The sequence below is a fragment of the Drosophila rhopaloa genome, unplaced genomic scaffold, assembly GCF_018152115.1.
Source record: "Drosophila rhopaloa isolate 14029-0021.01 unplaced genomic scaffold, ASM1815211v1 contig_2, whole genome shotgun sequence".
Taxonomy (NCBI): domain Eukaryota; kingdom Metazoa; phylum Arthropoda; class Insecta; order Diptera; family Drosophilidae; genus Drosophila; species Drosophila rhopaloa.
The window spans coordinates 3,826,636-3,852,381 of NW_025335083.1; the positions used below are offsets into that span (position 1 = coordinate 3,826,636).

Consider the following 25,746-nt stretch of genomic DNA (forward strand, 5'->3'; position numbering starts at 1 on the left):
GCAAATGTTTTCCCTTTTTCTTGGAAAAATATGATCAATATTTGTTCTTCATATAATTGGGGTTTTGTAATTAACTTCTGTTCCCCGAATAAAGCGAGTTTCACTTTTTAACGATAAACATTAAAAGTTGTGGAATTACAGAAGCTATAAGGTTTCGAGGCTAGAATCAAATTATTGTCGGCAATTTTGAAAAAAACCGATTGCAGGATTACACTAAAACTAACTTTATAAGCTTTAAAATACTCTTTTAATGACAGATTAATTCATTTACAGCTTAATTTACTCTTCGAAAAAAAATTCCCCTGTTGAAAATAGTCATTCTGTTCTTATATACATTTCATTTGTATTCTTTTTGGTGGAGTGAATGTGTTTCCATTAAATTTTATTGAAAAAGTGATGCACAGTAAAGCAATCGAATAGTCATCATTGACAATTCTAAGTTATTTTAAGGCACTGAATAAACAAAAAGACTTTCCAAACCTAAACAAAAACCCACCAACGGAGTTTTCGTAAACATCTCTTAACGGCACACTATAAAATCTGCCAATATGTGGTTCATCGATCTGAAAGGAGAAAAAAACTATCAAAATCTAGGACGTAAACATAAGTTGGTGTTTATATAGTACAGAAGGCCCTGATGTCCCCTGGGGCATTAATCAAGCACTTCTGTTCCTTCAATGAGGGTGAGTCAGTTACCGCTCACTTGACATCTGCTTTAATTCACTCCAATTTCACTTAAAAGCAAAAATCGAAAGTAAAGTAATCAAACAGCAAATTGACGACTGGCGACCAACTCACATTGACAGAGTTTAACCATTAAAGATGAAACGTAAAAAGTGTTTATTTAAATCTCAGAATATCGTCGATCTCCGATCATTTTCAATTTTGAGGTCCTGATTTAAAAAAAGGGTCGAAAATAGATATTTTTGGAAAACAAAGTTAAAAGCCGTGAATTTGCATTAACTCTTTAAGTTAAAGAACACATATGAAATCCAAAGCTTTTAATTTTCTCACATCTAATTTAAAAATGATTAATAAAAAAATGGTTCGTGTGTTGAAAGAAATCCGGAGGGATGGCTTTCGGTCGTTTGAACCAGAAGTTTGAATTTTAAAATTAACATTTGCATTTTAAAAAGCTACTTTACGTTTAAAGTCAAAGAAATAGTTTTTTTGTTTTTGGTAATTGTGTTCCATTTTTTAATGTGAAAATAATAGTAATGGTATGGATAGAACACAGAAAAGTTAGTCAATGGTTGCACAAAATTATATATTTTTCAAACACTTTAATTGAAACTTTCGATTTTTCGACACCAGCGTTCGATTAAATAAATGGAAAGATAAATGCCTGATTGGCAGCCTTTTATTTCGCGGTCCATTCCAGCTGTCCCACCTGTCAAACATGCCGGGCCAAATTATTTGAAAATCGTTTACGAAAGAAAAGAATAAATGAGTTTATTTCATGGATTTCGGGTGCTCTTTGTGAAAATGGGTGAAAATATCTCTCAATTCGTCGCATTGTCTGTCAGCTTTTGAGACCCAACGCTGAGTGTTAAACAATTTTGTTTGATTTTATTCTACTTTGTTTATTTTCATTGCACTTTTCGGTTTTGTGTCCGTTGTTCATTTTACAGGCTTTCAATTTGTAACACTCGTCGTCGTTTGTCGTTCCTCTGAATGACTTTATTTGTCGCATTATGTGGACCTTCCGAAAATATTTGCGAAAAAAGGGTTCAACACGCCCCTTTTTTCACCATCTGAGTGTGTGCTTTAGACAGCTGGATATAGGAGGAGCATTTAATCTACCAATGGAAAAAACTTTAAGAGCGTGAAGCGTGATAAAAGCGCGTGAAACAATTATACAAAAAACATAATGTCCCAGTGGACTTCTAAAATATATTTAGGAAGTGGTGACATTGGATAAGCAAAACGCAATAAAGCCGAAAGTATTTATATTTCTAGGTGGTTTATTTTAACTAAAGTTGATTTAAGGAGCCACAAAAAAAAAAAACAAAATTATAAGTGTCTCTTACAGTGCTTTATAAATTTAATACGTCCCACCTAATCTTCCCTCTTGACTTCTTACTTTTTGAACAAACGTCCAAGTCTCGATGCAAGACAAATTCAGTCGACTAAAGTATAATCTCAAAAATCTGCCAAACCAACTGCAAATTAATCTAAATACTCAATTCGAGTGTTTGTTGAAGTGTTAACAAATGATTTTTGCCCATTAAGCAGAGATACAAAACTGAATAGTAGTCCGGCAAGTCTTGGTCTGCAATGAAAATATTAGCTCTGCGCAAAAGACACAGCGTGTGAGGGTGAGTATGGAGAGCAGCAATTAACACACTAGAATCTGGAGTTACGCAAGCAGCACTTTGATAGTTAGATAAACAAATACAAGTGCCCACCCGCACAGGCGGGTCAAAGGAAGTCGGCAAGGACGTGCGGAAGGATGCTGCAGCTGATAAGCTCTGGACTGCAGGGAGCGGGGCAGTAATTCAATACCGACAGGAATGCAAGGTAACATGCAAATTGACAGACAGGACGTTTGTCAGGACATGGGGAAAACAAACAAAAGACAGATAGATGCAGATAGATGCAGATAGAGGTTGGATCGAAGGGAACGTCATCGCACGAATTGCATTAGTTGCAGTGGCCGCCGCCCAATCGGATAGTTGGACAACTCCGTATTTTACTGTGTTTCTAGGCGTTTCCGCATCGAGCCAACCTCTCCATGCAAATAAACCATCCTCCCCGGGCATTTGCGATGTGTGGCGATGACGAAACGATAAAGTGTAAAATTACTTCAATTTAACGCTTCATAAAAAGGCGGCCCTGCTGGGGTGCAGAACTCAGTGACTGACGGGTGAGTTAGATGATTACTCCGCTTTTGTCGAAAGTCAATTTACCCTTTTACATTTTATTTTTTCTAAGGTGCGAGACATGTCAATATGGGGCTGAGGGTGAAACATTTGCAACAATGGATTACAAAAACAAAACGAAAGAAAGCTAAGTTTAATATAGCTTTCCGAGCTTAGTTTAAAAGCTAGAGTTTTTAAACTTACCACATCTAAAATACCCTTGCAGAGGGTATTATAGTTTTAGTCAAAAGATTGCAACGCAGTGAAGGCGAAATCTCCGACGCTATAAAATATATATATTCTTAATCAGCATCACCAGGAGAGCTGCTACCAGATGATCTTCTCTATATATGAAAAAATACAGATATTTACCGTTGTCAAAAAAATTATATAATAATAAAAACCAAATAATCTAATACTTTAGTTATAAATATCTCGTAAAAAGAATACATACATAATATAAAAAATGTATAACACATCCATTTCATAAAATAAAAACCTATTTTCTCTGATTCCAAATTATTACACTTTTTATTATATATTAACAAAAATTAACGTTTTTATATATTAACAGAGGTAACTTTAAAACACAATTTTAAAAATTAATATACATCACTAAGCACCTGCTCAATTTAACAATCCTTTATTATAATATTACATTTATGTGTATATGTAATGTACAGCTTTAAAAATTATTTTCGTTATTATTCATTTTATATATATACATATAAATATAAATCCAATTATAGTAATCGTTTTCACATTATACATTGAATTATCTAAAGACTTCCGTTTTACTGATGAAAACATAGTTACATACATGGTTTAAAATTGGTATCGTGGTCTTTTTAATTTAATCTAAAACTCACTGTCTGCTTGGCAAATGAAATAAGCCAAAAAGTATTCAAACCTATTAAACATGTAACCGTTACGTACAGAAACGTAGTCCCTTCTTCCTCCATTAGAGGGATTATTCTCCGCCCAACGCAAATACAGTGCTTCCTTCCCAGAGGCAATAGAGGCGAAATTGCCCTCTTTGAGGAGATCGTTAATACCAAGCCAATAATTGCGATCTTCTTTGAGTTTCGCTGTAATGGCATCATACTCCTTCCGGTCTTTAATGGTCGCCAAGTATCCACCCTTTTCACGACAGATGGATTCAGCCTGACTCCATTTCACTTTAGTTTCATTTTCTATGTAAAAGAACCTCGAACCGATCTGCTCGAAATGGGCTGAGATGGTCTGGTTTTCATTTGTGGGTTTCATCGGGGTTTTACCGGGGCTCTTTTCTGTTATTGGGGTGCCTGCCGAATTGTTTGAGATATGTGTTTCCTGGGGGACTGCTTGAAGTTCATCCATTTTGCTGAGAATCGCGTGAAATTGGGCATTCATTTCGGAACGAACCCTCTCTAGTTGAATATCTATTTTGGACTGGAACGCGTCTAAGTCTTCCTTCAAGGACCTTCGTAAGGCCTGCAGCTCTCCTTCAATCGTATTGATCTGGTTCTGTGCTTCAGGGGTTTTTTTGCAAGACACTCACGGATGTACCATTTTGCAGGGTATCGGCCAATTGTCCTTGAAAATTCAGCAAAATTAGGGAACAGAAAAAATATATTGGCAACTTTAGCATTTTGAATAACTCTAACAACTCGAATCAAAATTTCAAAACGTACTGAATAGCATTGGTTTTATATGGAAACAACGAATTTAGAATTTTGTTGATAAGAAGCCGAATTCTTTCAAAAAGTACGTGGTCCTATAGCAATATAGACGTTATCATTGGACTGACTTTAGCAAATTGCCAAGTGACTAATGCGAAAAGAATTCTTATCAATTTGTATAAAGGAACATATATGTTTTAGTTTTATGTGGCATAATTTAAAATATGGTATTTTTTCATGGTGTATAAATTGAGCTATACTTAAACAAATGCTTTTAGCAGGCCCTTTATCTGTACGAGAAATTTTTTCAGTAGGACGATAAACCGGTCCTTAAAAAGTTTTTATTTTTGAACAATTTACAATTTAGCTTCTTATTATATTTGATAGATTGGTGAATTAATTAAGTATTTTACATTTGCTAAGTAAAGATTTGTGCCTTTGGCAGTGAAATATCAAATGTGCTAGGGTTTATAGTATCTTATTGATAATATTTTACAACAATACTACAAATATAACGCTTTATCACAGTATTACAAATATTGCAATTTTTTGTTAAGTAATCCAATTTAATAGAGTAGCGAAGATACCATTTCCAGGGATATTTTCACTTCAAAAGAAAGATTTACTATAAAGCAATATTTCAAAACTTTTCTTTGGAGTAGTTTGTAATTATACCCGTTACTCGTAGAGTAAAAGGGTATATTGTATTCGTGCAAAAGTATGTAACAGCTAGAAGGAAGCGTTTCCGACCCTATAAAGTATATATATTCTTGATCAGGGTCACTAGCCGAGTCGATATAGCCATGTCCGTCTGTCCGTCTGTCCGTCTGTCCGTCTGTCCGTCTGTCTGTCCGTCTGTCTGTCTGTCCGTATGAACGCTGAGATCTCGGAAACTATAAAAGCTAGAAGATTGGCATTTTGCATGCAGATTCTATGAGTTCCTACGCAGCGCAAGTTTGTTTCAAAAAGGTGCCACGCCCCCTTTAACGCCCACAATCGCTTATATACGATTTTAAAAATTTAAATATTTCGGAAAAGTAAAAATGCAGTTTTATTGTGTTTACCAATACCTATCGAAATGTAGAAGAAATTTTTCAAATCGTACCATTCGTTAAAAAGTTATGCGTGATCAAAGTTTCTATCTCCATCTCCCTCGCACTCCCTTTACCTGAGTAACGGGTATCTGATAGTCGGGGCACCCGACTATAGCGTTCTCTCTTGTTTTTTTTTTATTGTTGAACACGCCACACAAGGATGGACCTTGTTTTCGTGTATTGTCAAATTATTTCTATAGAGCCCAATAAAAACGGGTAGCGGGATAGTTTGTAATAGCGCGCACATTTATTTGTCTGGCTGGATGTGTCTATCAGTAATACTAAAACTAACCCTAGAAACCCTCTGTTACTTTTTTGTTCATTCGTTTCGTTTTGTTAGGGTTATCCCTTTATGGCTTGTTCGGGGATTTCCATTATTTTCTGCTTTCGCAATTTGATAATGTTTATTTACAACCCGCAATTGTAATTAGGATTACTTTTACATATTTGCACAGTTGTTGGAGGGCCCATCTAGAGGACAAACGTACCAAGGACGACGCCGGCATAAAAAGCATATTTCTGCATTTTTACAAAGCAGGCTTTTCCGAAATAGCGAATGGCGGGTATTAAAGTTGTTGCTCAGACGGCTTAGTTGGTACAAATCCCCTGCTCAGAGTCTTGGATATGGCTAATAGGATGCTTATGTACGTGGGAAAGCATTCGGTATTGAGAGGCACAACTATTACAGTGGATTTGAAGAAAGAAGATAAAAAGCCCTGTAAAATACATAGGCCAGTAAATATTATTTACACAGTTTTGTAATTATAAGCAAAGAATTGAATTATTTTTTGAATTGAACTTAATTAAAAGAACATTAAAGGTTATTCTAAAAAATATTTTTTTTTACGATTGTTCCCATGGGAGCTTTATGATATAGTCGTTCGATCCGGCTCGTTCCGACATATATACTACCTTAATAGAAAGACAACTTTTGGGAAAGTTTAAAGCAGATAGCTTTTAAACTGAGGGACTAGTTTGCGTAGAAAAGAGTGCTAGTTCGACTCTCCTTCACTGCGTTTTCCCAAAAATTCTCCAGATTTAAGCGGATTTTTCATTTTTCTTAGTGTTCACATAAGGGGTAACTAAGATATGACAGTTTTTATAGACCCTTCTTTGAGATAATACGACAAAACCAGAAAGCTCTTGCGCATTGTAATTAAAACCTTTAAACGGAATTGAATTTTAATTTGTTAGAACCTTCTAACGCACATTTCTCCATCACATAATTTAAAAAAGAAAAGCCAACCATCATAACCATCAAGGAACCCCATGAGAACAAACTGATAGCTTATGGAGGTACTGGAATCCGTGGATATTTTATGCAATAGCTGAAGAGTTTTCCCAGAGGCTTAACTCTTCGTCGCCATAAACTGCCAATAGTGGTCTTCGGCAAAAGAAAAACAAGACGGGTCTCAAAGTAAAAGACATTTAGGCAATAAATAAATGCATAGGTGCCATTATTGGGAGGCTAGGCACTGTAGTTTTCGACGGCTGTGCCGTATACAAATGCGCTAATCAAGTGCTTAGCTATGAAATTTATCACATAGCCCTGGGGAAATTAACTTTACTTAGGCAGGCACACAGGGAAAACTGCGTCAAATCCTAAAAAATGATGGCAATGAGTGCGGGGTCGCGGTTCGTGCTCAAAACCCGATCAGCGTGATTAATGAACAGGCGCAACGCCTTAAAAACTCAGCGCAGCGCAGAAAACCCAAAAATTATGTTTCGGGAAACTAGTATGGGAAATTAACAAGTGCTCGTCATTGGTCATGTCAGCTTAGCGGAACAGACTCCCTTCCCGAGCAGTCGGCTAATGTGTGGACCTAATCCTTATTTAGAGTTGGCAAAGTCAGCCGTGGGTCTCGATTACAGGATTACCATGGAACGGATGGGTGGGCAGGGCTCGGGACTCGAAGTGAAACGATAATGGTTCAGATGACCTTTCCTCAAAGGGACATACTCTTGTCGGACAAATTAAAAATTACTTTTTTAAGGAAGTTTTTCGGGTAAAGTTTGCAGTTGCTAATGCCAAACTTTCCACTCATTATTTACTCTTTACTTTTATTTTCCCGTAATATAGTTGCCTGAAGTTGCTCTGATGAAAATCAGCGAAGCCGACCGTTTCCTCTTGGGTTTCCTCCACCCTAAGTTCCTCATCCTTCTGCGGATGGTAACCAAAATTTGATTCAATCCATTATTTGTAATTCAGCTCCTCCTTACCCTTCGCATGACTTCCCTCCCTTTGTCGCTTTGCCATTGCACTTAATCGCAAATAAATAAAATTTGTTCTATTCACATTCGCTTTCCATTTGGATTTTCCATTGTTTCCACAGCGCTGAATATTTTTCCTGTTTGGCTATGAACACTCTGTACAAATCATCCCCGATTTCTCCAGGGCAGCCCCAGGTGTATTTGTTTGATATATTGCGTAGTTGTTTCACAGCAAACTCCTGCGCTTCCCTTACCATCTTTCCACCCTGCGGGATCTGCGAATGCATCTCGTGTGCAGCGTATGTTTAAATTTCATGCCTCTTTGTTTTGGTTGTAAGAGCGTTAATTCACTAATTAAACTAATGCTTTCTAATTTCAGTCATCGATTCGACGGGGCTCGGAAAGTTACATCAATTGCTAAATTAATTTTTGATTTTATGTAATTTTTGAAAATAAATTTTAAACGGTGAAATGCGCGCAGTTCGATTGTTTTGGCTGACCGAAAAAAATACTCTAACGTTGTTAAATCCTACAGGGGCGTCAAAAGTAATACATTTTATAAAGTTGCTAAAGTATACAATTTGTCTATTATTGGTATAAAATCAAACAAGAAAGGAAAGCTAACTTCGGGCGGAGCCGAAGTTGATATACCCTTGCAGAATACTCTGTAGATTATATTCTCCAAAATTATTCATATGATGCATTCTTAATACTCATAAAAAATCCCAACTTCCTAACTTTAAAAACACCAAAGTTATGGCATTTCCAATCGTTCAGTTATATGGCATCTATAGGATATAGTCGGCCGATCCTTATGAAATTTGGTAGGTCGGATTGATTGGTCAAATATAAAACCCATAGGAAATCCCAACTTCCTAACTTAACAAACACCAAAGTTATGACATTTCCGATCAATCAGTTATATGGCAGCTATAGGATATAGTCGGCCGTTCCGACATATATACTGCGTGGAAAGAAGGGTGTGTGCAAAGTTTCAATTCGATATCTTTAAAACTGAGAGACTAGTTTGCGTAGAAACAGACAGACGGACAGACAGACGGACAGACGGACATGGCTATATCAACTCAGGAGGTGATCCTGATCAAGAATATATATACTTTATAGGGTCGGAGATGTCTCCTTCACTGCGTTGCACACTTTTGACCAAAATTATAATACCCTCTGCAAGGGTATAAAAATTACATATACCGGAAATATTTGACAATTACAGGAGCTTGAAAATTATAACCGATTTCGCTATTTTTTAATTTTACAGTATTATTACTTCTGTTCCAAGAGTCTGAATGGTACCACAACAAACATAAATCTTATCTGAAAAACAAAAAATCCATGATAGAATAAATAAAATATTTAAATGGGCAGACTTTATAGTTCGGATTTCATCATAATAATATTAAGAAGTAATTTAGAAACATGTCTGAAATACTGAAATAAATTTATTAATTCTTATAATGTAAATTTATCAAAAGTGATTGTTTTCGGATTTTGTTATGCTCTAATGTAAAATATGTTGAAAGGAAACCCCCGTTTCGTCGTTTCTGCTAGGGTCTGAGAAAAAATAGAGAAATAGAACAATTCGATCCTGCCCGACCACATATATTTTGAGAACTGCATTAGTTGATATCTAACGCTTATTTCGCAGACACACAGTATCCTAATGATAACTAGTGCGAACTTTCCGTGCATAGTGATCACACAATTCTCAAAGAGACACTAGCACAAAAGGATATACTGTATATATATCGTATAGACATTTTTGTATCAATAACATACAGTTTTTTTAAATTATAATGAAGAGATATTGAAATTTTTGAAACGCAGGAAATTTGTTTTGCGTTTATTTTTTTAACTTTTGAACTTGAAGGTGTGTGAGCTAAACGGAAATTTATGCCTAAATCATTTAAATTGAACATTAGTAGTTGCAAATGCCAAGTTATAAAAAAGGGGAACTCGTTATTCATCCTCGGCGCAAAGGACATTGAATGTGATAGATCGAGGTCTGGATCTGTAGTTTCTGCCAAGCTCCGATGATTTTGCGGCCACAATTAAATTTCCACACGAGCTGCCCTTGCAATAAAACTGATTTTCAACATCTGTTTTCATTTTCTTTTGGATTTGCTCGTGCTCATGAACGGGCAATGAAGGGGAAATTATACAGACGCCGTCAGCCGGCTGGTCGCGTCTAAATTTGGAATCAGAAAAAGTGTCAGAAGCCATAATTCTGATACGTAGCACTCTTCAGATCTCCAGACTCTGCAGGCACGTGTATGTTTCCCTTTTTTATGTCAGTTTACGTCGCTTTGCATCCTTTCGAGCTCTTTGCCCTGGTGATATTTACAGCGGCGTTAATTGGCCGCAGCCTCTTGAAGTCTGCTCGGGCACAGCTGGTAGGGTATTTGGGAGAAGGGAGTTGGAAAAATTCCTCACCGCAAATTGACTACCTAACAAGATGTGCATATTAATGCCTAAGAATTGAAAAGCTGCGGAAATAGTTTTGAACACTCTACTTATTTAAACAATGCATCTTTGTTTAAATGAAAATAGTTTAGTTATTCGAAATAGCATATTAATACAAATAATTAGTTATATGTACTTAATTACCTCCTTTTTGATCATGCTTATATTAAATCATTATTTGGCAAGGCGAAGTCTATCTATCATTGCTATTATAACAATAAGTCAATGAACCTATCTATTTAGTAAGGTTGATCCTAGGCCGCTATAAAATACATATGTAATATACAATACGACTATAACTCAAGTTATATGAGTATTTTTTAAAATTCAACGGTGTTGTGTCGATTGTCCTATTAATTTTCCGAACGATTCTTATAAGTTATTTTCGTACAAATAATTTTAAAAGCCAGTAGATGTAAAAATGGGCAGAAAGATGGAAAATTTGGTTAAAAGCATTTTAGCTCTTTTTAATTATTGGCCTGGCCAAATAAGAAATAGACTTTTATCGAAAATACGTATATTTATATGCAGAAAAATTGTATTGAATTGCATTTTATTTTCAAAAGAAGGGCGAAGCTTTTATGTGTTTTGCAAGGCTTTTTCGGTAGGTCCTCGTTTAGATTTATAAGTTCCCATTATCAGTTGTCTTTCCCCTGAGAAACCCAGCTGGTAAAGCTAATCCTTGAAGCATGTTAGACACTTTCATTTCTAAGGCGTCGTAGTCACTGTGTAGTTAGATCCTAGCCAATGGAACTTCTAGAAGTTGTGGGGCGTAGGACTAGGAAGTCGGCGCACAGTGGTATGAGTGACTCCAAAGAAAATATGTGAAGGAAAATCAAATGACGAAAACAAATTAAGAATTTGTGTACATTTTTTTTGTAAACGAATACCAAACGTATACTTAAAAAGAAAATGAGGCGTAATGAAATTTAATGATAATATGGTTCCATCCCCACCAAATGTTTAAAAGCCATGACTTCAATATTTGGCCTCAAAAAATGTACTATTATACACTCAGGTGCGTAACCTTAATACAACTGAACGTCAGGCAACATTTTAGTTGGAATCTCATTGCAGACGAGAACAATTTTTAATTACTTTTACAAATCTATTAATTTTTTAAGCAGAAAAAAAAATTTCCTGAAAAAAAGGATACCAGTTAAATATTTTTCAAAATTTTTTAACGAGAATTTCTTTAAAATACATCTTGTTAAATCGTTCAACTAAAAAATATATATATGTTAAAACACACATATTTGCTGTTTAAATGTTGACAATTAATGTATATTTTTAATTTACTTCCTTGACACAAATTTTATTTAGCAGGCAAAACTATTTGATCCATTTATCTTATTATTCGATATAAACATTGCATAAATTGTTTGCCTTGTTAAAGTTACCTAAAGTTTTTAAAATCTATAACCCGTGTTCTTCAAGAAATTTACCAGTCTATTTTAAATTTATAGTCTCAGTGGATAAACGAACGATTTTGAAAAATTTTAGCGTATAAAATAAAGGATTTCTTTTTATTTATAGAAAAAAAATTTTGGGGACCGACTGAATATAATTTTTAAATCAAATATTTATTTGCGGTAAGAACAAAGTCAATATTTGGTAATAATATTAATCCAAAATGCATAGCTTGTTCAATTGTTCGGTCCGTTGAATTAACTGTCACTTTTGCGATCGCTCATACCACAGTGCGTCGTGCCGGCGACAAGTCGCCAAACACTTTGGTTGCTCATTAAAATTCATCCACGCAGATTATTAACATTTGCATCTAATTTGCATTTGTAAGATACATGGCCGACAATTATGTGGCTATGGCGAACAAATCGGAGACGGAGGCGGAGACGGGCTGAGCTGTTTCCAGGGGCGGGGCCAGGGGTCGAAGGCGAAGTGAGGCCTCTGCGCTCAACTTATTTATGCATTCGTTTCCAGTAGTAAAATGTTGCCATCGCCACCTACAACTACAGAAGCACAACGCCACTATGTGTGTTGCAATAATTATGCAAGGAGGAGGCGTGTCGTGGGCGTGGAAGGGGAAAGTTCAACGAGGTTAGTGTAATTAAATTATCAAATTATTGCCAAGTCTTAGCTTGCTGTTTATAATCTGGTAAGCCAGCAATCTGCCCTCCCCCTTCATACCCGTGTCATTGCTTGGCCATAAACAGGTATTAGGCAAAATTTCAATTAGTTGACAACTTTGCTAAAGTGAGGAGCAGGGCACTTTCGCAACAGAAAAAAACTCGAATTAACCACACATCTGTCCAATGCGTTCAATGTAGGCTTTATTCCCTAGGTGTTTTAACACACATACAATTGGTTAATAATTCAATAAACCGAATAGATTTTGCATAAGTTTGCGGTAGGCAAGAGATACTATAACTGATTATAATACATTTTCATGAGAAGTTAGACTAGTAGTTTACTCTTAAAACATATTGCATCCTTAAAATAGTACTTCAGGGAATGGATCAGGCTTGTTATCGAAATTGAATTGAATCCACTTCTCACCATTTTCTCAGAATATTTAATGCAAAATAGTTGTGTCGAATATTTAACGGAAGGGTGATTAAATTCCACAACATTAATTAATTAGCCACTACCACTTATGACTCATTGGAATTGAGAAATCATTACTCAACCGTTTCCACTTCTCGCACCAGTTCAATTTGAAAAGTGATACCCTCCACCCAATTGCAAGAATTTTAAAAAGCATTTATGTCAAAATGGGTCTGCCTGGAGCCAGCTGGACAGAATTTCAAACCCAAAACACGTAAGGCCGGCAGCAAGCCAACCAACCTGCCATAAAAAATTCATTTGACTCCAAAACTTTTAGAGACACAAAGTAACCAAAAAACAGAAAGAAGGCACGAGCACAGGTGGGGGGTTTGTGGTTGAAATTAATATTAAGTCAGTTGGCGCGTGTCCATTACACGCACTGCAGTTTGAAAAAGAAAGGGAAATGCCGGACAGGAAACGAACCTAGAGATGGGTAAAATGACAAATTCATATTCACTGTATTGAGTAGTTACAATACAATGCAATACAGTTCTCGAGAGGTTAAGCGTTTTAAAGTTTTTACTTCCATATCTACTTTTAAGAGGTTTTGCGGAGTAAAGTTTTAACTTAGGGAAGTCTAGTGGGTCAATCGGTGTCGAGTTTTCCGAGTTGGGCACTCGATTTTCCAACCCAATCACGCTCGCATCTCCAATCAGCGGAGTGCAGGGGGAAGACAATACATATTTCCAGCTAAACTGACAGTTTTAAGTCACGTGCCTTCCTTATGCGGCATTTGCAAATCAAATCAGGCATCTAAATTTACTTAGGCCGTCGAGAATCGGGCCAAGCAGTGCGGAAATTGTGGTCGGTGGTTCCACTGCTCTCAATGGAGGAGGGCGGGGTTCGGGAAATTGGTGAAGGGGAAGCGGAAGTGCTGGAATAGTGCCTGCCTGCAAGTGGCCACTCGTCGCCACCCGAATCCCTACATCTCCGAATCCCTGCTCCTGGTCGGCGTTTTGTCAAAAGCGGCACGTGAACTATTTAAGTCACTTAAGTCCCATTCACATCACGTTCTCGACGCGAACTGAAAACCCACAACCGATTAATACAACCGATATCTATGGATGTGGTACGGCGAGGTAGTGAGAGTGAGATAAATTAACTGAGTGGCCAAAAGTTTTAAACATTTTAAGGCTTTAAAGAAATTAGCATACGCATTTTTGATTTTAAGCTAGTTATGGATATGGTCATTTTATGTAAAGAGTGTGAATATAGGTAAAGTTCATGATCCGCCAAAGACTATAGAAAAAAGGCAATTTTACAAATTTTAGTTTTCGGATTATATAACAATCGATTGAAGGCAATGGAGTGATACTAAACCTAGTGTCCTTTCGTGTATCGCAGACTAAACCGCGGGAAGAATTGCCATTAATGGCAAGTGAAGATTTATATTATTCTAAGGCTTTTCTGAGATACCCCGTCTAAAATAGTTATGGTTCTTTGTTAGTATATTAGCTTAAAATCGTATTTTCTTGCAAGAAAATATTTAAGAAGATGGATTTACATATATATGCTGTAGAAAATAATTATTTATATATATTTTAATGTCAATTGTCTTAGGACGTCTTTTCTTAATATGTGGAGGTGGTTTTAAGCCGACCCTTTCGTTTTTACATAGTACTGTTTCGTTTTAAAGGGTGCCATTGTTGCCCTTTTTTTGGTAAAGAAAAATTGTCAAACAAATGAAGATGGTGCAGTGAATTTCAAGAGGAACTCATTGAAGTAGAATCTAAGAATATTAGATTTCTTTTTACTTTCCCGAAAACTTAAATTTTGGAGCACAGACGGATTACTTAAATCATTAGAAATAAAAAACACAAAAAAAGCGTTTCATTTTTTGGTCGATAGAATAAATTGGCACTTTTGTGGTCGCACATAACATCGTGCCCTAATAGAGGAGAAAACATTAGTATTTGGGTACAGCCAAAATGGTCAAGCAATGAAAACAGAAATTTAAGGTAATAAATTGAAATAAAAAAATAAAAAAAGTTAAATGCCATATCAATTAAGTATTAATGACTTAGATTTGTTGTAAATTAAAAAAATAGGTAGCTTTCTCCACCCAATGGGGTAGGTTTCGCCCCACCTTCCCCAATATATGTGTTTATATTTCGACCATATCCTGATTGTAATTCTTTTATTTGACATTTAAAACATTTATGAAGAATTGTATGTTCACCGAACAGGGAAGCGAAACTTGATTAGAATATTTGAATATATTTTGACGCTTCACAAAACTCGCTTTGTGCGAGTACTGTAATGAAAAATTGTGCAAATCTGCATGATGGCAAAGGCAAACAGCAAAACCAAAGTGAAACATGAGCACTCTGCAATGCATTGCACAAATGTTATATATGATGGTTGGTTTTGCCCAAAATAAATTTCATCAAAGCTGATTATTTGCACAGGCAGATAGAGTTGTTCACGCGATTTAGTAGGCCAGCCATGTTTTCTCCTATTCAATAAAATAATAAGCGAATTCGTTCATTATTTTGATTAAGGCATCGATGTAGCAGTAAGCCGTTTTTTAATAATATTGTTGCCCACCTAAAAGCAATAAAAATAAACTATTTCATTCCGTGTTTGGTCAAATTTTGGAGAAAATCTTTTCCTCATTATGATCCTTCTGGGATGTGATAAATTGCAGACAAATAAATTTACTATCTCTGGCGTGGGGAGACGATAAAAATACTTAGCACTCCGTTCGCCATTTATTTTTTTGTATGGTGCCTTCTTCTTGTGCTTATTAATTACTTTGACAGCTTGTGCCTACGCTAATGAGCACCGAAATAGAATTCAGTCCATAATTTCGCCCAAGTTTATAGGAAATACACTCCTCATTCTGTTTCTTTGCTTCTTCGACACAGTGTTCTTCTCGTTCCCTCGAGTAACTTTATTTGTCTTTCGGGTACCCACACCTTGACATGCACAATTTATGCAAATGATGCTGTGTGCGGTTGGTTTGAGAAGGTTGGGAGGGGGGCGGGGCCGGGGGTTCCAGGGCTGCCCTAGAGCAAACATAACCTCATTTTAAATCAGCCTTCTTGGCTAATATTGCGCTGCTGGCAGTGCTACACCGCTGTTGTTGTCTAGCAAACGTTGTATGAAAAATGATTATAAGTGGGTCACAGGATATGCAAATTTTTCTATTTTTTACGCTCAGCTTAGTCCAGCACAGTTGCAGCTGTTGCCGCCAGAGGGTGCTGCCAAGATAGATGGAGCTAGTGGCACGGGGGGGGCGGGGACGGGAGAGGCCCTGTTGAGTTATATGCACCGTTGACTACTTGGCAAAAAGACATTTTGCTCTGTGCAAGTGCAGCGGAAAGTTGGCAAAGAAAATGGCGAAAGTTTTTACACTCTCTTGTATTTTATATCCATGTTCTTAAGTGGAAACGAAGAAAAGTGTCCACCTTCTGCAACACTTTAAATCACCCAGCAGCCAGAAGATCTAATGCTGCAACGGAACTTAAAGCAAACAATTTGATCAGGTCTTTAAAAAGCCCAACAATCAGCAAATAATTTGTTTTCGGGAAACACCATTAAACAAAATAAGAAATAGTGGGAAGAATTTCAATGCTGACTGCTTAAAAAAGCTATCATATTTTATGTCTCTCCTATCTAAAACAGTATAATAAATAAGAAAGCACGGTAAATACAGCTTAAAAAATTTAATTTTTAAATGTGAATTGGAAGTCTAGATATAATTATCATGTTAAACAATTTTGCTAAGTGGGATTACTGCTGTATAACCCTGAGGAGATACAATTTTTAAACTTTCAAGACCCTTTTATAGACTGTGATCGAACCCAACAATATAATATAGTCTGTAAATTGGCATCAAACTGAAATTTGATAAAATTTAATTAACTTTGTTTTTTAATAACTTTGCCAGAGTTTCCTGATTCAGAATGGAATACCCCACAGCAATAACTTTTCCTGCAGAATCCAACAACAATCATAAAATATATGTTTGTGTATACACAATGGCAACATCTAATCAGAATTGTGCTTGTGGTGGTGATGGTGACCATGTGCCCTTTAAACAGGATGAGGCCACCGACGAGGATGTGTTTGCTTTTCTGCTGATGCCCACGGCCATTTGCTCTTTTCTCGTTTACTTCCCCACACATATTTCGCCCCGCCCTCCCTTTGTGCAGTGAAAGTTTATTTCGCTTTATCCCCGCGCCTCTCTGTTAGTGTATTTTCCAGTATTTTCATACCCTAGCAAAGGGGACCATAAATTTAGTCAAAAGTTTGCGACCGCGTGAAGGAAATGTCTCCGACACCATTAAATATATATATTCTTGATCCCATCACCATGAGAGTCGAACTAGTCATGTCCGTCTTTCGGTTAGTAGGTACTTACTAAGCTAGTCTCTTAGTTTCAGAGCTATTTAGATACACCTTTCTTTTTTCTACTGCAGGTGTATATAAGATAATATTATAGCTTTGTTGTTAAAAATAACATATACCAATATACTCCAAAACAAAGTTATTTTAAACGATTTTAAAATTGCGGCTTTAGTGTTATAAAAATATAATTATTGTCGAAATATAGAAAACCTGCAAGGGTATATAAATATCGGCTTGCCGAAGTTTCCTTTCCTTCTTGTTTGGTACACATTAAGTCCATGAATTTGTACATGGGGGATAGCGTTGGGTCAGTTGAAGAGAAAATGTGTTAACTTGGGTATTCTAGACTCTGAAACTGAAATACCACAGCCACATCTTCAGGTCAGTTGGGAGAATAGAAATAAAAATACATTAATACAATCTGAGTCCCGATAGTTATTTAGTTAAGTTTTGTTTTAGTTATCGCGAGTATCTATTTACCACGGTGTGTAAGGAAATGCAATCATAATTCTATTAAGCTCTCAATTCTTTAAAGTAAAAACATCTTACACCAGAAACTGCTTTAAGAAAACTTTAAAAATCAACAACACACCGAGGCGGTATCCACAAACACGTTTACCCAATCCCAACTCACCCACTTTTTGTACTCCTTTTTTGGATTTTAGCTTTCTCTGCTCTTAGAGAAATTTTTAGAGGTTTTTCTCCTTGTTTTTTTGCTGCTTAGTTTGGTAAAAACACGCAGCGACCATTTTTCATATTTTCATTTATAAATTTATTATAAAGCCAACAGCAACAGCGGTGGGAGCGAACGAATGAGTGGAAGCTATTTCTTGGGGTGGGCTTAATAGCCAGCTTTGGGCAGAGAGGCTCGAGGTTCTGCGGTTTAGACCTCGGCTACTTTGGCATTTATTTTAAATTATAGTTGGTAGTAATAACTAATGCTCCAAAAACGGCCGGAGAGCTGTACTGTGGGCGAGAAGGGGTTTGCTTGCCATGTACATACAAATTATAGACATTTTGGTCGAAATTAGTATTTAGTAGCTGCCCGTATACAATGCTATTCTGGAAAACCCATTTTTGGTCGGCAGATTGGGATTAAGGAAGTAAGTAGTCAGCGCATTTTCGATATGTCATATGTCATGAGTCGGCCGAGAAGTTTGTTTTCTAATTAAATTTAGTACAAAATGAATGTAAATTCAACAACTTTCTGCCAGCTCTGCATAATTATGGAAATTCCAATTTATGGAAAGTCTGAAGAGGTAGGAGACCAATGAGCTGACATTTTTCGGCTGCACTAATTGAAAATTCCTTAACGCCTGCCACCATAACTGAAGAGCTTTTCAAGCTGTCGGAGAAGATAGATTCAGTGGGTAAATTAAATTAAACATTAATTGGCAAGCCCAGTCGATCTTGCACACCCTTCACACGACGGATATGAAGAAAAATGAGTGGGTTGGAAGAGTTGAGAGGAAGTAAAGGGTCAACCACAATTCAAAGGCAATAATACTATATGTCCATAAGGGAGAATATTTGTTGTGTTTGCCAAAAACAGAAAGCGAAATAAAGTTTGGGAAGTGGACCAAAAGAATATGTTAAAGAGAAGCCAATTGGAATTGAAGTAGAGACCCCGGCATGCGAGACAAACAAAAATTTCAATGCTTAATTATGAAAAGTGTTTTTCTCATTTTGTTAGTCCTTACCAAAGTCCGAGAGGCAAAGTCGTGGCAAGCTCCAGGATAGCGCATATGGAAACATGGGTTAATGAGCGAGAATTATAATGAATTATTCTATGGAACGAACAACCCTTGAGCTCGTATTGGGGTCAGTCGGTGGGATTGTTTGGGAAACCCAGAGGGCTGCCCAAGGGGTTGTTCTAACGGGGCTAATCAAATATTTGACATTTGGTGGGGAAGGGCTTTCATCATTAGATTTTGGCTGTTTTCTAGCTTTTTCAACTAAAAGGCTTTCCATAACAGCACTCTCACTGTACAACTTACTCATTCGGTAATTATAGAGTATTGATAGCTGGAGATTGCAGTTTTGGCAACTGTTAAAAGATAACTTAATTTATGATGCTACGGAATGTTCCCTGTACGCTGAAAGAAATTAAGTAACGGCAACTGACCAACAATGGGGAAATGTGAGCTACACGCCCCATCCGATATAAATTTATTTGTGTGAGTGTGGGCTTTTGAGTGTGCGTGTTAATTAAAAATTGGCAGGGCAGAAAGACGATTAAATGTGTATGTATGCCATTTCCCTCCGTCACGCACATGGCAACCATTAGTTTTGTTGCTTAAGCGGAAGATAATCGAACGAATTAATGGTATGCAGCACAAGAAATATATATTTATTCATATTGATAAATCAGTTTACATACACTTGGCATCTGAAAGCGTAAGCCGTAAGAAAAACACACCAAGAAAAAAATGAAGTGGAAATCACAACATTTACCTATATATTACTTATTTTCGATTATGGTTTAATATCAGAAATGGAGTCAAAGCTATTTACTATATTTATAGAAATAGTTAAATTCAAATTTTCAAAATATATATTTGTTTACTAAAAAGTAATCTCAAATAAAATGATTTTTAAATAATTTAAACATTTTCGTTCTTTTGATTTTTATAAAAAAAACACTCCATCTCGGAGAGCATTCGTACATGTTAAAAAACAACGAAGTTACAATTGTTTTCCCGATTGTTCCTATGCACACTGGTCCCAATGACCAATATTTTTGCATAAACTAGAAAAATGAAGCTACAGACTTGAAACTTGGCACACTATATAGTTACTATATATGCAAAGTCTGGACAAAATTTTGTGCCGATCGGGCCAAGCCTTCCTTTCCGCCCCATAGAAATGCACCCCGGGACAAAAATTTACAAAACATCCACGAAAATTGGGCCAATATATCCAATAAATTTTAAATATATATAAAATATCTTTAGTAAAGCCAATAGCCAATATTTCCAATAAATTTTAAATATATATAAAATATCCTACCAATTTTCAACTTCCAAACTAAATAATGCATCTTAAAAAATTATAATATATTTACTTAATTAATTTTTAATCACTTTCAACATCTAAATCAAAGGAATAGGTATCGTTACATTCAAAGGTATCCAAGTCATCTTCATCATCATTATCTGTAGTAGGATAACTATTTAGGAAATCGACAATTGGTGGTGTTAAAAGATCATTAAAAGGGCATTTTTTTATTCCAGCATCCACATAAGCAACAAAGTTCTTAATCCTCTTTTTCAAAGGATCTATGTTTTGCTTTAAGTTTCCAATTCGATGCTGCAACACAAAGTCGTAAAGGCTTTCGGTTTCGCGCCCATGTGCCAGCCAATACTCTAGCATTTCTCCATAACAAAGGTCTATGTTGTCTAGCAAAAAGTTTTTTTTTGGAAAATGGAGCAAAAACGAGCAAAAAAGGTTTATGTCATCGTATTGTAAATAAATGAAAGAACAAAACTGCGTTAATAGTTTTTATAATCCGGCACAATCCATCATACTTTTGTTCCAAGAAACACGAAAAATGATAGGTTAAAATTGTTAAAAATACAACTCTACAAAAGCACATATACACAAAGACAAATCACATTAAACAAATATTGCATTAAAAACTTAAATTTTACATATCTCCACTAATATTTTCCATTTTACTTTGTTTTAAAATGTTAAGTAGAACTTTTGCAATCTTACTTTAAAGTGTTGATTTTATTTAGCGCGCCAAAAAGTCAACATTTCTGATCAAAGAACTGCTGACTTTCAGGGCTACCAAATTTAACAGGGCTGCAATTTCAGTAACGAAATTGCGATTTTTAAATGCAACGTATATTATTCTACGAAGATAAAATGTTTTTTTTTTTTCATAACTTCAAAAAAAACAAGAAAGGTAAGCTAACTTCGGGCGGAGCCGAAGTTGATATACCCTTGCAGAATACTCTGTAAATTATATTCTCCAAAATTATTCATATAATGCATTCTTAATACTCAAAAAAATCCCAACTTCCTAACTTTACAAACACGAAAGTTATGGCATTTCCGATCAATCAGTTATATGGCAGCTATACGATATAGTCGGCCGATCCTTATGAAATTTGGTAGGTCGGATTGATTGGCCAAATATAAAACCCATAGAAAATCCCAACTTCCTAACTTTACAAACACGAAAGTTATGGCATTTCCGATCAATCAGTTATATGGCAGCTATAGGATATAGTCGGCCGATCCTTATGAAATTTGGTGAGTCGGATTGATTGGCCAAATATAAAACCCATAGAAACTCTCAACTTCCTAACTTTACAAACACGAAAGTTATGGCATTTCCGATCAATCAGTTATATGGCAGCTATAGGATATAGTCGGCCGATCCCGGCCGTTCCGACTTATATACTGCGTGCAAAGGAAAGAAGGGTGTGTGCAAAGTTTCAATTCGATAGCTTTAAAACTGAGAGACTAGTTTGCGTAGAAACAGACAGACGGACAGACGGACAGACAGACGGACAGACGGACAGACGGACAGACGGACAGACGGACATGGCTATATCAACTCAGGAGGTGATCCTGATCAAGAATATATATACTTTATAGGGTCGGAGACGTCTCCTTCACTGCGTTGCACACTTTTGACCAAAATTATAATACCCTCTGCAAGGGTATAAAAATAGGTTTTTGCAAAAATATTGGGCATTGGGACCAGTGTGCTATGGAAGCTATATGATATAGTAGGCCGTTCTGACCGGTTTCAACTTATATGACACAGAAAGAAGGCTTTTTGCAAAGAAACGGGACGGGCAGATGGACATGGCTAGATTGACTCAAGAATATAAAAGCTATACAGTGTCGGCCATTTCTTCTTCACTGAATTGCAAAAAGTTTCTGCAAGTTAAAAATAAATAAGTTTAACTTGCGAAGCCCTATGCGACTATGAAATCTTTCAAAGACTTAAGCGTTTTTCTCTCTGTTTTTTGCATAATATGAAGGTATTAAATCATTCTGGGTTCGTCCCTTGAGTTGATATATTATTATTATATAGCTTTATATATTCTTTAAGGCATCAGTTCCATTCCGTAGCTTCTGTTCCGTAGTTTTAAATAATTGTATACATATTTGATAGGACTGAGATCTAGGGACTGCGCATATCACCTTAAAATGTTTTCAGATTACTTACGACCTTTTCATTTGATGATGATTCAGGCTAGTATTACATATTAATAACCTTTTTATACCCTTGCAGAGGGTATTATAATTTTGGTCAAAAGTGTGCAACGCAGTGAAGGAGACGTCTCCGACCCTATAAAGTATATATATTCTTGATCAGGATCACCTCCTGAGTTGATATAGCCATGTCCGTCTGTCCGTCTGTCCGTCTGTCTGTCCGTCTGTCCGTCTGTCTGTTTCTACGCAAACTAGTCTCTCAGTTTTAAAGCTATCGAATTGAAACTTTGCACACACCCTTCTTTCCTTTGCACGCAGTATATAAGTCGGAACGGCCGGGATCGGCCGACTATATCCTATAGCTGCCATATAACTGATTGATCGGAAATGCCATAACTTTCGTGTTTGTAAAGTTAGGAAGTTGAGATTTTCTATGGGTTTTATATTTGGCCAATCAATCCGACTCACCAAATTTCATAAGGATCGGCCGACTATATCCTATAGCTGCCATATAACTGATTGATCGGAAATGCCATAACTTTCGTGTTTGTAAAGTTAGGAAGTTGAGATTTTCTATGGGTTTTATATTTGGCCAATCAATCCGACCTACCAAATTTCATAAGGATCGGCCGACTATATCCTATAGCTGCCATATAACTGATTGATCGGAAATGCCATAACTTTCGTGTTTGTAAAGTTAGGAAGTTGGGATTTTCTATGGGTTTTATATTTGGCCAATCAATCCGACCTACCAAATTTCATAAGGATCGGCCGACTATATCCTATAGCTGCCATATAACTGATTGATCGGAAATGCCATAACTTTCGTGTTTGTAAAGTTAGGAAGTTGGGATTTTTTTGAGTATTAAGAATGCATTATATGAATAATTTTGGAGAATATAATTTACAGAGTATTCTGCAAGGGTATATCAACTTCGGCTCCGCCCGAAGTTAGCTTTCCTTTCTTGTTTTTTTATAAAAATGTTTGTTTTAATTCTTTGTTGACTTTGGAAAAAATGATATGTTGACACTCGGTCAGGTTATTAAAACAACCGCTTAACATACCTAAAGGTTTTAAATAGAATATGGCAATATTTGTAAATATCTGTTCAAAACTTCTAAAACCTGGGCGAAACATATAGGTAAATTTAAATACACACAGCGCTCTTGTTACTACCTAGCCTATCGATTAATGATTTGTACGGGTACCTTTTAAACATAATTAAAACTTGACGTAGAAACTATTTGTTTTCACTTGCCGCAGCCATTTTTATTTCATTTTTAGCTTATTTTTGTGATTAACCTGTGACTTTTTCAATGTCTTGCTCTTCAATGCCTTGGAGAGTAAGCCAATAACTAACTTAACAATGAAGTATATGGAGGCTGTAGCTACAAGAACCAGTGCGTATATATCTAGGTTATTGACTTCTATGTAGTTCATATGCACCACAGGGCTCTGAAGGTGCGGGGCTCCACGGTGCCGGATCACATACTCCACCCAGTAGATGAACGTCTGTTGGGCGCTCAATGGACGATCCCGATAGAGGGCAGAGAACGATCTTACCCTTGTGGCGTACTTTGGGTTCTCGAGCACCTCCTGGATCCCACCAAGGAAGGTGTCCTCTTCCAGGTTGAGAAGGCTTTGCTTCAGTCCAAAGCCCTGCCGTTCCATGACATCGGCATTGCTGGGCTGATCTCCGAATACGGGTAGGGCCAGCATGGGTTTACCGTGGTACTGAGCCTCGGTCACTCCACCTTTTCCCGCGTGAGTAATAAACAGAGTGATGTTTGGGTGCGCAAGGACATCGTCCTGAGGCAGCCACTTTGAGTAGAGTATGTTTTCCGAGGTTCCAGGGGTGTTCTCCAGATCATCCCACTTCCAGATCACTTTCTGCTTCAGACTCGAGATGACATTGAACATTTTCTGCACCGTGTCAGGTTTGAGGTGATCTATTTTTAGGTTTGATCCCAAGCTGAGAAGTATAGCTCCGTGAGGAGCTTCACTCAGGAAATCTGCCATACTTTTGGGTAGTGGATCCGGACGGTCTTTCACTTGAATTCCTCCCACCTCGATCACAGCTGGTAGGTTGGGCCTGATGGGACCCTCGCTTATACCGTGCGAGGCAAAGAAGATAAGTGAAATGTTTTTGTTCAAGTCCCCATAGCTGGGAAGAGCAGGGTCATCGCCATAGATCTCCCTTAAAAAATCGGAGAAATGGTTACTAAGCCATGACAAAAGAAATGGTTTTATACCAACCTGTAAGTTTTTGCATTACCATACTCAATTGCGAACATGAACAACCGCTGCCCCAAGTTTCCCAAGATGTTGAGAGCACGCTTTCCAATGCCCATGGGACTCCCACTATCGGTACCCAAATGCATCGCAGGAACGTATGACACTTCCCACGGGTTTCCCAGAACGTCGCCCAAAAAGGCTGGTGGATTTGAGAGGGCCACCACTATTGGTACCTTCAGCTTGTAGCCCAGGGCCAGTTGGAAACTGTTCATGAAGTAGCCCACGATGACCAGGTCGAACCTGTTATCCGGATGCTCGTAGAGATCTCTTACTACCTGGTGCTTCATCACGGTGCCCATCTTGGAGAACGCCTCGCTTATTTGCCTCATCGATCGAAACATGGATGTGTAGGCGTTGCTATTGTCTGTCTTGGATAAGCCACCAACAACAGAACTGAAAGCCTGAAGGTCTTCCTTCTCCAGTGGCACAAGGATGTGATTGATGTCCTTGTGCAGAAACGGAGGTTTCAAGGCGGTAACAACAGTCACGTTGTGCCCTCTCTCTGCCAGAATCCGGGCCATCGACATTTGGATTACCAAGTGCGATGGACTCAGGCTGGTGAAAAGACCAAGAATGTCAGCCCCATGGACTCCAGCAATTATAGCCAGAATATAAAGGGCAAGCCAATTTGATTTTCCGGCCATCTGACCAAGTCGCCAACTGCAAGTAAACTGGTTCACTATTGCTAGTTCATGCTTTAAACGGTCTGGTACGGTACCTGATAAGTTATATCAACCCACTTAGCTTATCAGGCATTCTAACTTCAGCTGTTGGCTACCAATAGTTAAGATTATATTCGGCATATCACATAACTCGGAATCGCTTAATGTTCTCGTCAGAATTACCAATTATGTAAACCTGACGAGTCATTGTGTGAACAAACACTATTTTTTATTAAAAATTTACAAACAACAAAAGATAAGGCTTTATCTATCTTAAACCTTTTTGTCAGCACTCGTTCAAATCTTGTACAATCCTAAACTAGTAGTGTTGGGGAGGTACTTGTTTCTTGGTTACAAATAGGCTTAAAATATTTTGTAGAATAATAAAAA

The 25,746-nt window shown here is 37.0% G+C and overlaps 1 protein-coding gene across 1 annotated transcript; it reads right to left on the reverse strand.

Annotated features, from left to right (window-relative positions):
- Positions 1-23,642: 23,642 nt before the first annotated feature.
- Positions 23,643-25,347, reverse strand: LOC108052469 (UDP-glucosyltransferase 2). Its single transcript, XM_017134850.2, has 2 exons — positions 24,656-25,347; positions 23,643-24,596 (listed from the first exon to the last, which is right to left on the reverse strand). Exons 1-2 carry the CDS (start codon positions 25,336-25,338, stop codon positions 23,669-23,671), a joined length of 1,611 nt encoding a protein of 536 aa, XP_016990339.2. The 5' UTR covers positions 25,339-25,347; the 3' UTR covers positions 23,643-23,668.
- Between the last annotated feature and the right edge of the window lie 399 nt (positions 25,348-25,746).

Excerpts from the sequence above, each read along its gene's own strand:
- LOC108052469 (XM_017134850.2), bottom strand. The coding sequence starts at position 25,338 with ATGGCCGGAAAATCAAATTGGCTTGCCCTTTATATTCTGGCTATAATT. Across the intron at positions 24,597-24,655 it reads GGTAATGCAAAAACTTACAG|GGAGATCTATGGCGATGACC; the intron begins GTTGGTATAAAA and ends CGATTTTTTAAG.